This window comes from Neurospora hispaniola (genome assembly GCF_033458365.1).
Source record: "Neurospora hispaniola strain FGSC 10403 chromosome Unknown B0T23scaffold_5, whole genome shotgun sequence".
NCBI classification, from domain to species: domain Eukaryota; kingdom Fungi; phylum Ascomycota; class Sordariomycetes; order Sordariales; family Sordariaceae; genus Neurospora; species Neurospora hispaniola.
In genome coordinates, this window is record NW_026944410.1 from 1,143,020 (window position 1) to 1,159,828 (window position 16,809).

The 16,809-nt window shown below is 30.6% G+C and overlaps 1 protein-coding gene and 1 pseudogene across 2 annotated transcripts; one reads left to right on the top strand and one right to left on the bottom strand.

The window, feature by feature from the left end:
• Positions 1-536: 536 nt before the first annotated feature.
• B0T23DRAFT_t230 lies at positions 537-623 on the top strand (annotated as a pseudogene). Its single transcript has one exon. The product of its transcript is annotated as a tRNA-OTHER (tRNA).
• Positions 624-13,268: 12,645 nt separating this feature from the next.
• B0T23DRAFT_318128 (uncharacterized protein) lies at positions 13,269-13,466 on the bottom strand (the record flags this gene model as incomplete). The annotated part of the gene is made up of 1 exon (XM_062835054.1): positions 13,269-13,466. A coding segment is annotated over one exon (198 nt), but the record flags the coding sequence as incomplete, so codon positions are not given.
• Between the last annotated feature and the right edge of the window lie 3,343 nt (positions 13,467-16,809).

Below are 16,809 nucleotides of genomic sequence, written 5' to 3' on the forward strand. Positions count from 1 at the left end.
AAACTTTAAAAGGAATTTAACTTAATATATTTATTATTCAAAAAGTTTCTACTTCTCTATGAAATACTCTAGGTTCTAATAATTAATAATAATGATAAACTTCTTACAATTCCTAAATTCTATTAACTATTCCTTTAAATACCAGATAATCGCTAATATCTCTTTATTATAAATTAAATAACTATACTCCGTAGGTATAAATTTCTACGAATAATATACAATTATAATTTTTTTACTATCTCTTTCTTATATAAGGATACTATCCAACCTATAACTATTATAATTAATTTCTAAAAATATAAGCAAGTCCGGATCCTACTATATAAGGATAAGGGCTTTTACAAAGAGTGCCTTTAGCCGTTAGAATACCGAATCATACTTAATGATTGATTTAAAGGGGACCCCCTTCCTTATAAATATATTTAATAGTCCTACTATAGAGGAAAAATATTTGATAAATATATAATAATAATTAACGAAACTTAGGGAATTCCTTATTCCTTCTTATAATATCGGGGCTTTTTAATTTATAATCGGGGGGGATAGCTCAGTTGGGAAGATCTGAGCTTGGCCCCCTTTCGGTTTCATCCGAAAGGTCGTAGGTTCGAATCCCGCTCCCCCCCCCTCTTTTATCCGGTTTTTCGGCCGGATTGGATAAAAGATCTTCCCCGCTATCGCTCTACTAAGCACTCTTAGAAGAAGAATATTTATAGCGAAATTAAATATAGGGGCCTACCCTAGTCTAAAACCTTAGGTACACGTAACTAGGCACGTATTAAAAATCTCATCCCAATCGAAGACGCGCCGGCCTCCCCCGCTCCGTTAATAGGGTTTAGGAATTAGAATCCTACCTCCGAAATCTATTCTAAAACTATAATTCCGCTTAGATAAAACCCGTCCGGTAATACAATAATTAACTAATTATATTATCTTACTAATTCTAATAAAAAATTAAAAATTCTAATTACAAAAGTAAAACCCTATTTCCCTACCCCTACCCTAAAGATAGGATGAAAGAAGAATATCCGCTTTTAGAATAAAAACGCTATTGAAGCGTTAGGTAGGGAATAGGGTCTAAAGGATTAATTAGAAGTAATAAAGTTTATTAGGATTAAAGAAATAATATACCGAGAGAAAATAAAACGAAAGAAATAACTACGGCTCCCCGGGCCCCCTATAGTGAGGTGGGACGAAGGGTTCGGGTTAGGGTTAGGGTTGGATATAGAGAAGTTGAGGGTTTCTATCTAGATTTCAACAATACGGTTTTTCCCTTAGACTATGAACGAAGTAGTACTGTATACCTATTGGGTAGACTAGTATAACTAGTTAGCGTGATAAGATAATAAATAAATAAATTTATAATCGCCTTAATCTTTTTAGGGTCTATTTAAATACCTACGCTTACAATAATGAAAAAATTGAAGTATTTTATATTTATTATGATAAATTTGTACTTTTTATAGTCTAAATAGAATTTAATTATAGTTAAACGTTCTATTATCTTGCGGACCTTCTTAAAATAGTCTTTTTTTGATTTTAATAAAAAGATTAGTATATTATTTATATAAATGCAAGCGAGATTGTTAAGGTAATTATTAAAAATACTATTAATATACTGTTAGAAGGTTATTAAAACTTTTAATAATCCGAACGGTATTATAAATTATTTAAATAGGCTATAACGTATACGGAAGGCGGTCTTCCCTTCTTCTCCCTCGGCTATACGAATCTCATAAAATACTTATATTACATTTATTTTAATAAGTTACTTTACTTTAACTATTATACAAAACATTTCCTTTATTAAGGGTAGGGGATATTAGTCGGTTTTTATAATAGTATTCAACGTTCGGTAATTATAGTAGAACTGTAGACTACTATTTAATTTCCGGATAAAAAGAATAAGTATTATAATTATAGAATTAGTAGTACGGATAGACCCCTTATCGAGGAGGTTTCTAAACGTTTTTTGAAAATAAAAGATTCTTTTTAAAATATATTGTAAAGTAGTCTATAGGGGAGTAGCATTTTATTACTATTTTTATCTCTCTTAACCTCTACTTTATAATCGATACTAGGCCGGTATAGGTTCACTTTATCTACCTCCGACTATCTCTATACGTAGAGTAAATTGCATATATTAATAGGGATCTTGTTTTTTAATTTTTCGTTAGTTATATCGATTCCAAGTTTGAAGACTTTTTCAATATTTTGTAAATTAATTACAAATATTACTACTTCCGCAATCGCATTACTAGTCTTCTTCTTAATCCTATTTAATATAGCTATAAAAGTAGTAGCTAAATAGTGGACGGCTTCCCTAATCTCTATTATATAAAGGGAAGATCCTTTAAGCGTATATCCTAAATATAGGATCTAATACCCAATTACCCTATACTAAAATCCATACTTATATAGTACCGAATAGGCTTTTATTATAATTAATTACAATTTTCCTAATATTATAGGGAATTCTAATTCAGGGACTATATATATATATAAATTAATTCGTAACCGTAAATATCTACCCTAAGAACAATAATACCTTTAATTCCTATACCTTCTATTTTAGTAGAGGCGCCTCTAATTTATTTCCGGACAATTAGGATTACTAGAATTTTCAATTTTCTAATAATTCTTTTACTAAGAGTAGTATAATACTAACAACCTTTATTAACAAAGGTATAAAATCGATCTTTGTTATCAATAGTAATAGGGATTTTGATAATTTCCATTTCTATAGGACCCGGGAAGCTTAATACTTCCACTTTCTTACTTAATATTCCTATTTATTCCTATACCCAGCTTTATATAAAAATTATTCTTTTCCCGATTTTTCTAAGAATGAATTTTTATATCTTCTAATAATAGTTCGATTTTAAATTTAATTTTAGTACTTCTAATACTAATACTATTAGAATATCGACCGGCCTATATATATAACCGCCAATTATATACCCATTAATTCCATAATATATATAAAGCCCAGCTAAATACTACTTATTACGTTCCTCTTAGGAGACCTATTTAATACGCTTAATATCCTTATTATAACTCTCACTCTTAATTTTAATAACGCCTATTATTATAGGAGTATCGCTATTAACATCCTTTAAGGACGGGTTTATAACTTATTTTTATTAGAGGAAGGACTTCTAGCAGCGATTGGCGGCTCTTTTACTACTCCCGCTAATTTTACAAAAAATTCGGCTCGCTTCGAAATATTATATAATATTTTTTAAATCTTCTATATGTTCATTATATATTTTAAGTATATAGACCGAAATTAATTAATTATATAAAATATTAGATATAGAAGTATTTAATTACGTAAATCGAAATTCGTTTTCCTATACTAAACTTCCTACTTTCGTTAAATTCTCTTCAAAGACTAAGAAGAATTTGGTAAAGCTCTAATTCTCGCGTTAGTAAATAATTTGTAAACGAATTAATATAAACTATTTCTCATTCTTACTACTCAAAACTAATTCTAAATAATTGAATTAATTAATAGGCCGGTAAAAATCGTCGGCGCATCCTTAATACTAAGAAACTTCTACAATGATTTTCTATCGCTAAGGAACGTATCGAATAATATTAACTATTCCAATCGGTTACTAGAAATCGCTCCAATTACTCTCTCTTCGTTATAGGTAAAGTATAACTATATAAGGAACAGGGAAAAAGTCGAAGTAAATCCGTCCCACTTTAGCCAACGGATATTCTTACGTTTCGTACTAAGAGCGGTAATAGGGGCGGCTTCTTAAATAGTACTAATTATAATATTGGGGGTAATAGTAGCCGTTTAAATAATTACTTAAATAAGTATTTAAGGGTTACCCTATACTCCTTAAGTAATAAGTAGTATACTAATAGTAGTTCTAACAGCGTTGGTAAACGCTACGCTTATAAAAATATTCCTAATTCAATTATCTCTCTCTATTCACTAAGCTTCTACCTATTACACTACTTCTTCTTCTACGCTCAATATAACCTACTACTACCCTTACTACTACAGCGGCGGCATGTCTTAATCCATCGGTTCCATCGGTTAATAGAACCTGATATAATAGGTATAGTACAGTTAATATAGGTACTAATTATATAATTTCATTAGAATTAACTTGCCGACACGCACCAAAAACTTACAGGCACGCACCCCCACCAGAAAACTGGGGCGGTTCAGCTAATAACTCTTAATATTGTCAATCCCGTTTTTACCCGCAGAATTTCGTTTTTTTTAATACACGCATCATCCTTTTTCTTTCGCTTTTTTTTATACAGCCAATTATACTAGTACTTTACATACAACTATACTACTAATTAGCGCTAGTACTCTAGTACTCTAATAATCTACATACAATTATACTAGTATTCTATACTTATTAATAGTACCTTTAACGTATATAAAATCATTGTATTTAATTAATTTCTATACTAATCGATTACTTTAAATACCCTCTTCTAGTAAACGCTTTCGTATGTCGGCTGTCCAGCGCCCCTATTGTACGTTGCACTCCTTAATTGATACCTTTACTTCCAACGATACTTTTAACTCCTTTATTATTTAGTTTATCCTAGTAGATAATCCCTTCTTCTCTCTTAACCTCGTTGAAAATATAATGAATTATTCACCTACCTTATTAACCTTTGCCGTTGTTATTAATTTAGCATAATTACCCAACGTACTTAGAAACTTGAAAAGCTAAGTTACGAAGAAGACGGGTCCGTTATTAAATAAGTATATTATTATAACTATATAAATCACCGCCCACTAATCATTATTAACGAGAATTTAAAGCGACGGTCAATATCACAAAAGAAAGTACGCTACTATCACTTTAGAATAGTAGTCTAAGTTAAGAAGCGTACGGAATAGAAGTAAATTGCCCGGGCTATAAATCTAATATACGAAGGCTACCTTCCATCGTATATATTAGAAAGCCATATTATATTTCGTATCAAAGTATAGGATTTTAAGGTTAACCCGGACGCGAATCGCTTCCTTAGTAACCTCTTATTACAATAGGATTTAACGATACGGACAATCTTTGCTATAGTTAAAGAAAAATACCCTAAGATTCCTTAGATTTGAAAAAACTTTAATAATATACGCTAAGCGGTATAGTATAATATAAGGCAGGGGTACGATAATATATAGTTATTTATTAAATAGTTAAATAATAATTTCGAAAGTAAAACTCTTTATTATATCTACTTTCATTTTAAGGGAGAGAATAAGGATGAGAATATATTATACTACATGTTCTAGTTAATTAACCGCTAGCGCCGGATATAAATAAGGTTCCTATATACTATCCTAATCGATATTACGTATAAGACCAACCGTTACTATCTCCCCTATATTTAAGGAGTAATTCTTACCCCTGAGAGAACCTCCATACTAGTCTTTTAAGTAGTATTTAATAACGAGAATGAGGAGGGGTTTAATTTTTTAATTTAGTATATTAAAGAAGTAGTTGATGGGTTTAAAATTCCTTACCCTACGGTAATTATAACCGACGGCGACCCCTAGCTTACTAGAATAATTAATAAGACCTTCCTTAATATATAATAATAATATTGTATATAGTATATTAATTACAATATTATTGACTACTTTAAACGGATTAAGTAATATACGAATAGTGTATATTTTTTCCTAATTTTAACTACGATGTTAAGTAACGTAATAAAAAGGATTCCAAAAATATCAAATAACGTAATACCCGGGTTATAATAATTACTAGAACTAAGGCGGGACTCAATCCCTTACTAAATAAAATCGCTAATATAAAGTCCGTACTATTCTTTATATGGTAGTATATAGTCTACTCCTCTTATATCGTAGAGTTTACCTATGCTTAGTCCATTTTACGCCGCTAATTTAGGAGCATATAGAAAAATATAGTCTTATAGATTAAAGAGAAGTTTTTACTTTATAAAGAGGAATAGGTAGGCTACCTTACTAAGAATTATTTTAATTAAGGGTAAAGAATAATGTTACTAAATTAAAATTAATAGTAGCTCCCTTAAGAATTATAGTCTATTAATTCGCAATAGGTTAATTAAACTCTATAAGGCTTATCTCTAATATGTAGATTACCGTTATAAAGTATCTATTAATCTATTAGCGAAGTTTGATAATTGTATACGTATAAAGTGGGTTAACTGCGAGTGGATGGGTAATTGCCCGTATGAATTATTTATATAGGTATTTAATTTTATAGATTATTAATACTATAAATTTAATGTAATACTACCCTCTATACGATTGAAGCTCCCTAGCACCCCTCTCGAGCCTTATATAAGGAGCTTTAGAGCCTAATACGGATTACCTTATATTTATAAAATGGAAGTATTATTAAAGGAGGGTAAAACGGTTTTAGTAATTAAGGAAGCTTACTATCTATTTTAGTATTTACGTTAACGACGTATAAATTATTATTTATACCCCGAATAACTCCTATATTAAATATTATATTAAGATATAGTAGATAGATACTTTAAATTTAAGCCGGCCGCTGGAGTGATACCTAAAGGCCGCCTGTGCAAATAAAGCGGTCTATTTAATAAGCCTATATTTACTATACCACTATTTAATTTAACCTCTACCCGTATTTGTACCTATATTCGTATGCTAACCGTACTAAAGGGTAAATTATATAATCCGGGTACTATATACGCTTTAACGCGCTATAACTACTTTTAATATAAGATAGGGCCTAGTATTGAAGATCTGGATGCTTGAGATAAGGTACGTAATTGTATCGAAGTAGTTAATAATAATAAGGAGGAGGAGGAGGAGGAGAATAATAAATTAAGGAGATACTAGGAGGCGAGGGTAAGGGAGTAAATAGCGAAGGAGAGAGAGAGGGGGGGGGGGGGGGGAGGCAGAGAAATAATACTATAGAATTATCGTTAAATTCCTCCTTCCTCTCTAAACTCTCTAACGACCTCTTTAAACTTTCTAATCTACTAAATGTAAGTTTTAAGCTATTAAATATAAATATTTAGAGTAGAGTATACTATAATAAGAATTATTTTAAACCCTTCAATTCTATAAAAAGCATTGCTAGATTTATTTACTTGCCCGCTGGAGATTAAAATTTACAAGGCATTTATAGGGGATTTACTGGCATGACCCACCTTAAGATATTGAAAATTACGATTTTTATACCCAAAACGATATATTTTATATGTTAGCTGTTAGACCCTAAAAGTGCGTGCCTGTAAGTTTTTGGTGCGTGTCGGTAAGTTAATTCTTCAATTAAGGTTCTATAAAGGAAGAAAAGTGTATTTAAAATACGGATCCACCGGCGTTGAAAGGTTTTCATTAGGACTTCGCGCTCTACGCCACTGTGGCTAATAACAGCTCTAGTCTCAAAGACTAGAGTCTATAACCCGGGCGCTAGCCCTATGACAATGTACTTTAATATAATGCAACTACTCCTAATATAAAGTAGGGCCTAGTATTAAATAATTGAAGGCGTTTACTCCGGGGGCACTAGCCTTTGGTTACGGGGGCCCCAATCCTTATTGGGGCCCTAATTGGGTTAGGGTTTAACGTGGAGAATCTTTCTCTCAACCTTTTAATACAGTCAGATAGTAATTATATAGCAGTATTTCTTTATAAAACGGTGCCTAACCTAGTTAATTAGTGGATCTCTTATTTACTTATACTCAACGCCTAAATTTAAATTTTCAATTTATTTTTCAACGTAACCTTCTTTCTACACAACTAGGCGACCTTTCATTACTAGAACAAACTAGATTTAACTATACGTACGTAAATATTAATTACATTAATTACTAGAATACTTTGCTAATTTTCTTAAACCTCTTTAATACTACGTGTATTATTTATAATATTTAAAATATCTAGTTAAGCTAGTTAAATCGATGAAGAGTAGGAAGGTTTCTCTAACGACGATCCTTCTACTTCTATTAAAGGAAATTTAATTAGCGAATTTGATTCTGATAAGGAAGGCGTTACCATTAACTATAGGGACGCGATATTCAACCCGCTAATTGGTGCTATCCTTCCTACTACTACGATTTAAGAGCTTTTTAAAGCGGTTAATAATTAGGTAAAAGATTATAGCTTTATAGTTAATTATCGAAATGGCCGTGGTATAAAGCCTAGAGTCCCAGGCTTATAGTATATATAGTATTACCTCTTCTATGATTGATATAGCTAACCTTATAAAGTTAGAAAAAAAATTCGAAAGATACCCTTACGCAAATATAATTGTGATTGGATGGGTGTTGTAAAGAAGGATAATAATAGCGGTCTTTAGCACTTTTATCTACATGCGGAATCCTATTATTAAGTATATAACTACCTTTAATTGTACGACCCTTCTATCTATCCCTAATATTGTAAGATGAAGCTAGAAATACTGTGAGATCACCAACGAGATCAAGCGGTTGAATACGATTGATTGAGTGTGTGCTATGGAGAAGAAGAGAGAAGAAGAGGGAGATTAGCGGAGTCTGGAAGGCTAGATGTGGTGCGGTCTGGGCAGGGCATAGAGTGGGGACTGTGCCTAGTGAATGCCGGGACCTACTAATAGATACTCAAGACCATCGATGATTATTCAAAGCTTAATATTATACGAGTTCGAAAGATTGTCTCTATTATTCGAGACGGCTATCTAGAATTAATATATATAAGGAGGGATATTTATAATATACGTACTAGCCTTCGCTATTACAATTTCATAGTTATACCCTAATAGGTGCTTTAATTAAAGTCTTTAATAATAATAATATTAATTATATTAAAAAGATGGATCCTAATAATGAAATAAGGTTGTTGGGTATTATTTTTACTCTACTACATTATATGTATATGGTTTAGCGCTTTTACGAGGTTATGATTATTGATAATACGTACAATGCTAATCGCTTCAACTCCCTATTCTATTAAGTATCTAGTATTATTGATATTGGTTCTATTTTTAATTATATGTTTACTATTATTAATAACAGAAAGTAAATAGTATTCGACTTCTTAATTGATGTTACTAAGCAAATACGATGACAATATAACCTTCTAGAACCTACCGTTATTGTTACGGATAAGAGTAAGGAAATAAAGTAGTCCTTGGAAACGATATTCCCTGATATTTAATAATAGTTCTATTTATTCTATATTATCAAAAACGTACTATATAATACTAAATTGAAGTTTAAGAAGGTAAAGAACCTTAATACTAATAACGATTCGAGTAATAATTTTAATAACGAAGAAGGTATTGATCAGTAGACTACCCCAATCCCTTTTAATAATAAGGATTATAGTCTTTGTGTTTTTGTACGTAGTATTAACCTTTCAACCGATTTAACTATTATTAATAACCCCTATAGTGTAGTGAAATAGTTTGAGCTTATAATATATAGCTATATAGAGGATGATTTCTTTATTGTTTGGGAGAATATGAAAAGATGCTTTTTATTTTAGAAGCTAGTCCTTCGTAATATTTAAAAGAATTGGCTATTTATTAGAGATTAATAGGCATATTACTATATTAAGTAGTATAGACATTTTGGTATAAGGATTACTTCCCTAATTGAATCAAGTAACTTTAGTGTTAAGAGTTACTTTTTTAATGATAATAATGATATTTTTAAGTTGGTCTCTACTATTTTCGAAATAGTTGAAGAATAATATAGAACTTTTAAGTAGAAGTTAATAAATTACTAGATTCGTTAATATTACGAGTATATTGCTCGTAGTTACTTAGGCTAAGTGCTATTGTAGATTATATTCGTGGTATCAGATATAATTAATTAAGAATATCTTTAAGTAGATAGAAGCCGGTTAATAGATTAGCGTAGAAACCCTCCTCCTCTCCCCCCTTATAATAAGGATTCTAGTGTCCCCCTTCAATACGGGCTACTTTGCCGCTACGATATATTTAAGTAGTTAGTTATTGAAAAACTATTGAAGTTTAGCTATATCTGTTTCTACTGGCATTTTAAAGTGCTTCTTGTAAGTTACAGTCCCTTATATATCTATAGATTATATTATTAATTAATTTTTATTTAAATGGGATATTAACGATTTCTACCTTCGTCTTAGAGATCCTCGTATTGCAATAATACGTCGCGGTCGACCTAAGAATTCTACTAGAGTAGTACCTAATAAATATATACTTATTTCTATATTTAATTGAAAGAAAAGAAATAAGAAGGGGAAGCCTATTAAATAGAGTAACCGTTAGAATCTCCCTTGTTTATAGTTTAATATAAGATGTAGATTATTTTATTGGGAGAGTAATGATATTAATGAGTTAGTTCCTAGTTCTTTTAAAAATAGGGGTACGAAATGTAAGTGGATATAAGAGCCGGTTAGTTCTAATACTTCTAATTATGGTAGAGAGTTGGATATAATATTTAAAAGTGATTTAGAGTTAGAGTTAGTGCTAGAGATGGAGGTAATAATATTCCTACTTCTAGAGCTTCTACCGCTAAAACTTCTACCCTTTGAACTTTTTCTAGTATTAAATTTAGGGCCTTCTTGAGAGCTGGAGTTATAGTTAGAGTTCTCGCCTTTTTTAGAGCTTACGCTAGAGCTAGAGCCTACGCTAGAGTTAGAGTTAGAGTTAGAGTGGTTATCTTTAGTACGGTGGTGGTTATTTCTAGAGTTAGAGGTAGTATTAGATATTATATAAGTGGTTGTAGAATTGAGCTCCCCAGTTAAGTAGGCAGTTAAATGTAGGAAAAGGAAGGCTATGAGTACTTGAGGGTATACCTTTACGTATGTAGATAGAAATGTAGAAGTAATTGTAGATATATATAATATATTCCCTAATGTTTAAAATATTATATACCATAGACATCTCTATACAAAACCATGTTACTAGGCATTTCTCGTATTGTTAGGTATAGTGTGTAATAGTATGGAATTTCCTATGTAAATGATAATTTACGAGTAAATGACGCGCTAAACCTTGAAATATTGGGGCCCCAATGAGGATTGGGGCCCCCGTAACTAAAGGCTGGTGCCCCCCGAGTAAATGCCTAATTGAATGCTTAAAATAAAGTATGTAATTATATTGAGGTAGTTGATAATAATGAGGATAATGAGTTGGGTAGATATTAGGAGGCGAAGGCAAATGAGTCGATGGCGAGGGAGACGAGAGAGAAGGAGGTTATTAAAATATTATTAATAGCCTCCTTTAATAAACTGTCTAAGTTGTTAGATATTAGTATTTAAAGTAGAGTAGAGTTCCCTCAATACTATGAGAGTATTACTAGATTGGCGTTGTTAGATTTGCTGTATGGGATTTATTGGATTAGAATGTTGTGCGATATTACAAACTACGATTTTTACAACTAAAACGATGTATTTTATATAACAGCTGACATCCTTCCTATTTGGGTGTATATAGGTTTGGGGTGGGTGTGCGGAGGTTTACCCTATTTTAGCGTTCCTATAATTATAATACTATAAACGTAAGATCGATTACAGCTAATATAGAATATATTTTACTAACCCGGCCTATAAGGGCCGTTACCTATCTATTGATTTTTCCAAAGACTAATCGGCGGCTCCGAAAATCTTTACTAACCGGGTTTGATGTCGGATATCCGTAGTAAGGTTCCCCCAACTATATTACTAATTCCGAAATAGAGAATTATTAATCCTATCAAGAAATACCGGTATTAATGATAATCCTCAATTATAGATCTACTAGTTCTATTTCAATAGAACCAGCGCTACTACCGCCATCGCCCCCTATGATAAAAAGTACTAATATAATTTTATTTATTTTCCGGACCGGTTACCGACCTATTTCTCCCCTTATTAAGGCGTTAATAGATGATAGAGACGGATTTAAAATTAGTATTATAGGTACAATTACTCTCTTAATTAAGATTAAGAGCCTAATACATTACGATTCCTATATCCGTCTTAATAATTAATACGTTTCTATAAGTATAAAACACTCTTAAGCCCGCTATTATTAAAATAGTTCTCAGACACCGGTGCGATGCTGGATCCTCAGCTTAGGCAATGCCCGGTGTATATGGAAGCGTGCTTTGGATCTACATTACGTAAGCCAGTAGAGTCTATATACCAAGAAATGCCAAGACGGGAAGTACGGAAGGTTCTTAGTAATTCGAATTCGTACTTAGGGGTATAATACTAGACAAAATACTATTAGATCTGACTCTTTCTACGAGACTTGCTATTATTTTGCTTATAAACTAGTAAATACTCTTAGAATACTTTAATTAGCCTATATAATTTATTTCCAATTACCCTATTATTACCAGCCCCCCCCCCCCCCCCGGGGTATTATGGGGACGCCCGTAGTAAAGTGGTATGGAGGAGGCTCCTACCGCTACTAGTATTAGTATATAGAGAGTTCTCGTGTTCAATTCCTTACTAGTAACTATTTTTTCGTTTAAATGCTCAAATATATATTACTAATATTTTTCAAATCCTTCTCATCTTCTAATTTATTTATTGTAGGTATTAATTATAGGTATAGGCCTTTTAGGGGAAACAGGAGATATAAGACCGCCGTAATTCGTACTATCTTCTAGTACTGTTAATTGTTATTTTGAAGAAGGGTATATTATAAAGTATTTAATTAGGGTACGTAGAATGAGTCGAATTAAACTCCTTTTTTTTTATCTACCTACATTCTTATTTAGAATAATTTAAATTATAAATAATAATAAGGGTCATATATTACTTTGAAGGAATAGGGAATTAAATGCTAAGGGTAGCCGTAGTCTTTTTAAAAGTAAATTCATTTTTACTTAACGAAAATATTTTAGTACTAACTTAGTTAATAGAAGTCTGTTATTGTTTAAGGGCGAGTAAGTTATAGTATTCTTCTTCTTCTTTTATTATATTGTTAAGCGGGTGTTCGAGCTCTAGATTATTATCTTTAAAGATGACTAATACAGTATATGGTTGATAATTGATAGTTGATAATTAATGGTTGATGAAGGTAATAAAAACGTTGAATGCAAGAGGGAGAGAGGGAGAGGGAGACGTAGAGAGAAACGAAAGGGATATTATTTAGGTAATAACGTACGAAATGAAATGGAAGGAGTAGTATTAATGCTATTAAATATAAAGTAAAGGAAAGTACGCTTTAAAGTATTGATTAAAATTATATGTATATATATATAAAGTAGAATATATATTATTTGAATAATATCCGTATGTTATTACCGGACTGGAAGTAGGAATACTAGGTAGTTGGAGTATTAGTATTTGCCTATATGTCCGGGACTGGGAGCTACTCTAGCAATTTTCTTACTTTGTTAGTTGCTCTTATAAGAAATATATAGTTAAATATTATATACAGAGCGTTTAAATTAATAAGAATACTAAATATAAGGTTTTGTGAAGTTTTGACTCTACTATATACTACATCTATAAATTTAATTTGAAAGTCCCTCTTTGAAATATTTAGTATAGCTATATTAAGGGTAGAACTTTGTACTTTATATATTGTAATAGTATATATAATAATTAAAGAAAATTGTGTCCTTGTATATTAAGTATTTTAGTAAAACCTGAAGTCTCGTTTAATTCAAAACATAGGGACGATATTACGGAAATAATGTTAATTTTCTTTAATACGGAAATAAGAAGGCTTAATATACCGGTTAAACTCAACGAGCATAATAAATAGATTACTATAAGGGTATTATTTGTTAATGATATTTTGGGTAGGAAGGTTAGAATCCTATACAATATTAAAAATAATATCCAAAGTACTATCGATTAAGTTACTTTCAATTTAAATATTGTTAATAAGTATAACCCTATTACCTACTATTAACGGGAATTTAAGTTATAAACTATTAATATTAGTAGGATTTACATCTTTAATACTAAGGCCGGCGTATTTAGTTGAGAGGATAAAATAGGGTTAATTTAATATTTCTATATATTGAATGTTATAAGCTATAATATTTTTGTGTTTGGGATAGATATGTAAAGGATTAATAAATTTAGTTTGTTTATTTAGTAGTAGTTTTAATTATATTTGAAAATATAGTAATTCCTAGTATTGTCGAGTAGATTAGTTGCTTCGTAGTCCTTCGAGCGCTGTCCTAAATCCAGTTTGATTATTACCCTATTGCTGTATAACTTATTATAATTTAACGGTCTTATTGAAAGTATAGTAATATATACGACCGATAGCCTTAATACTAGGTAAAATTTATTAATTATAAAATAACGGTTTCCATTTAACCGGGGGTAATTAATAAAAGTTATTAAATAGAAGAATAATTTAATTATTAAATAATTGTTTCTAGTACTTTGGGAAAGCTTAATGTAGTCTTTAATTGACGAAATTGAGAGTTCGAAGTCCCAGTATAGACTTTTTATTAATAATAAAGTAACGATACGGCTGTAGTTAGTATTGATGTTGGGTTAGATTAATATTTTCTAGTATTATAATAACTACTTCCGGATCGTTTTAGTTAATATTTTTAGGAGTAATAGGGGTTTTAGGAAAGAATATAAGGTTTGGCTATTGATATTGCTGGCTGCTACCCCTGTTGGAGTATATTTAATAATTAGTAGGGTTTTATTATATATTGTAGCTATTCATTCGAATTTCAATACGTGGACGCCATTGAATATTATTGTTATAATTAAGAATAAATTGATAATAACGAATAAATTGGTCAAATATAACCTTTTATTCTACGTTGAGATTTTGGATAGCCTGCGATGTAAGAGCGGGAATATTTGCTATTAATTGTAGGTTATTAGCTTTTATATTCTTTTAATAATCCTATTATAGTTTTCATAAGTTTTAATATCCTAAATAGTTATACTAATTATATAAAATCTTTTAACTATAGTAATTAAGTATATTAAAATTACTGGTATTTTTAATCCGTTAATAATAAGAAAGATTTCTAGCTAAAAGTTGCTATAGTTCTCTCTACCTTTCCAAGTTAATAGTGGGTTCGAAATTTTTATCGGGTTCGCTATCGGGTATACTGTTGTAGTAATTGTGAGGGTGATCCAAGTCCCTAGTATAGACCTTTACATAAATTAAATATATATTAAAGTAAGTCTCTAACTGTTCCCGAACTCTATTCCGGTTTATAATACTAAACATTTTGATATAGGTACGATAGGGATGATATAATATCAATTTAACTTTATACTAATCTTTATTCTAAATATCGTCCTCGTATTTGTAAATAGGGTAGCAATTCAATACGCTCTTTTTAATCCGGCCTCTAAAACGTCGATCATAAGTAGTATCGAACCGAGTGAGCTACTTAAAGTAATTGATATTTTCGAGGTTATTGGGGCGAAATAAATATTTAGTATATTAAGTACGAGTTGGCATTTACTGGCCTTATTGAATAATCACTCCCGGTTTAGGGAGTCTATTTAAGTTACGGTAATCTATATCGACGATAATTCGGGTATTCTATTCTAGAGGTAAGCTAAGCGATAGATAACTAGTGATTTAGGTAGATTAGTTTCGCTTAATAATAAATTGATTTATTATCTTCATAGTAAAAAAAAACGATATAATTGTCGGAAGCAATATAGGGTGCAATTTATTAAGTAATTTCTTAACAAAGTTTAGACTACTTTTCTACTTTTCAATAGTATCTAGTAATATAGTGAATAACGGTGTTATAATTGGTATAAAGTTGTAAATCTATATTCTTATACTATTTAATAGTAGTTATCCGGTTATAATTAATTATATAATCGTCGTTTCTTTCCCTATTATATAACTAATATTTAGGGTTAAAATTTTATATAAAATGTAAATTAGGATAGTAATTTCTTAGGAAATAGAAATAGTAGATTTTAAGAATATAATTTTTAGGCCAAAAGGCACCCTAGTTAAATTATCTAACTCGAAGATAGTAGTTATCTATATACCGGCTATAGCGCTGTATATAGTTAATTATTCGGGATAAACAGTAGAGAGTAGGAAGGAATTGGCCTTTATCATTATTAATAATAATGGATAGAGAATCCTCTTTACTCTATTGGTTAATTCTTTCTAGTTTTTAGTTGATAGTAACAATATAGTAACTTTAGAATCCTACAAATTCCCGGCGAATATTCTCATTAGCTAATTCAAATACTTCGATATAGGGGACCTAATAAACGCCATAGTTGTAACCGTTTCCTCGTGCCTAAAACTCAATACAATACTACTAATTTTAAATCTTAGAGTTTGGAAGTAAAATATATTATTGAAATAGTTTAAAACGTCTCTTAAAGTAGTATATAGCGATATAAGGGTTTTCTTTAAGGTTGTGCCTTATAATTCATTTCTAATTATCGGCTAAAATAGTCTTCTATTTTTTGTAATTAGGTATATAACGAGTAAGGCTTTCCTAATATATATCGGCCGCGCTAAATGTTATGAATATAGCTAGTATACCTAATACTTTAATATAAGTACGAAGTTTACGGCTTTTCCGTATCTAGTATAATCGTATACTGTGTATCATATTAGTAAATCGAACAATTGGATAGAATAGCCGTTGGGCTTCCGGAATATTAAGTTCAACCGTTTCCCTTAATACTTTAATACTAGCTAAACCCTTATTATTTATACTACTACGACCAGACTGTACGCAAAACTAGCTTTTCAATTAGCTTATTAATATATCATAATATTATGAATAATGAAAGGAAACTAATAGTATCGAGCAAATCGGCTATTATGCTATTTGAGTATATATGTAATATAGTTATTGTATTTAATCGAACAGATTCAGGGTTCAATAGAATCGGTTTGCCCTCGGGGATAGAGTATTAGAAATACCTCTAAT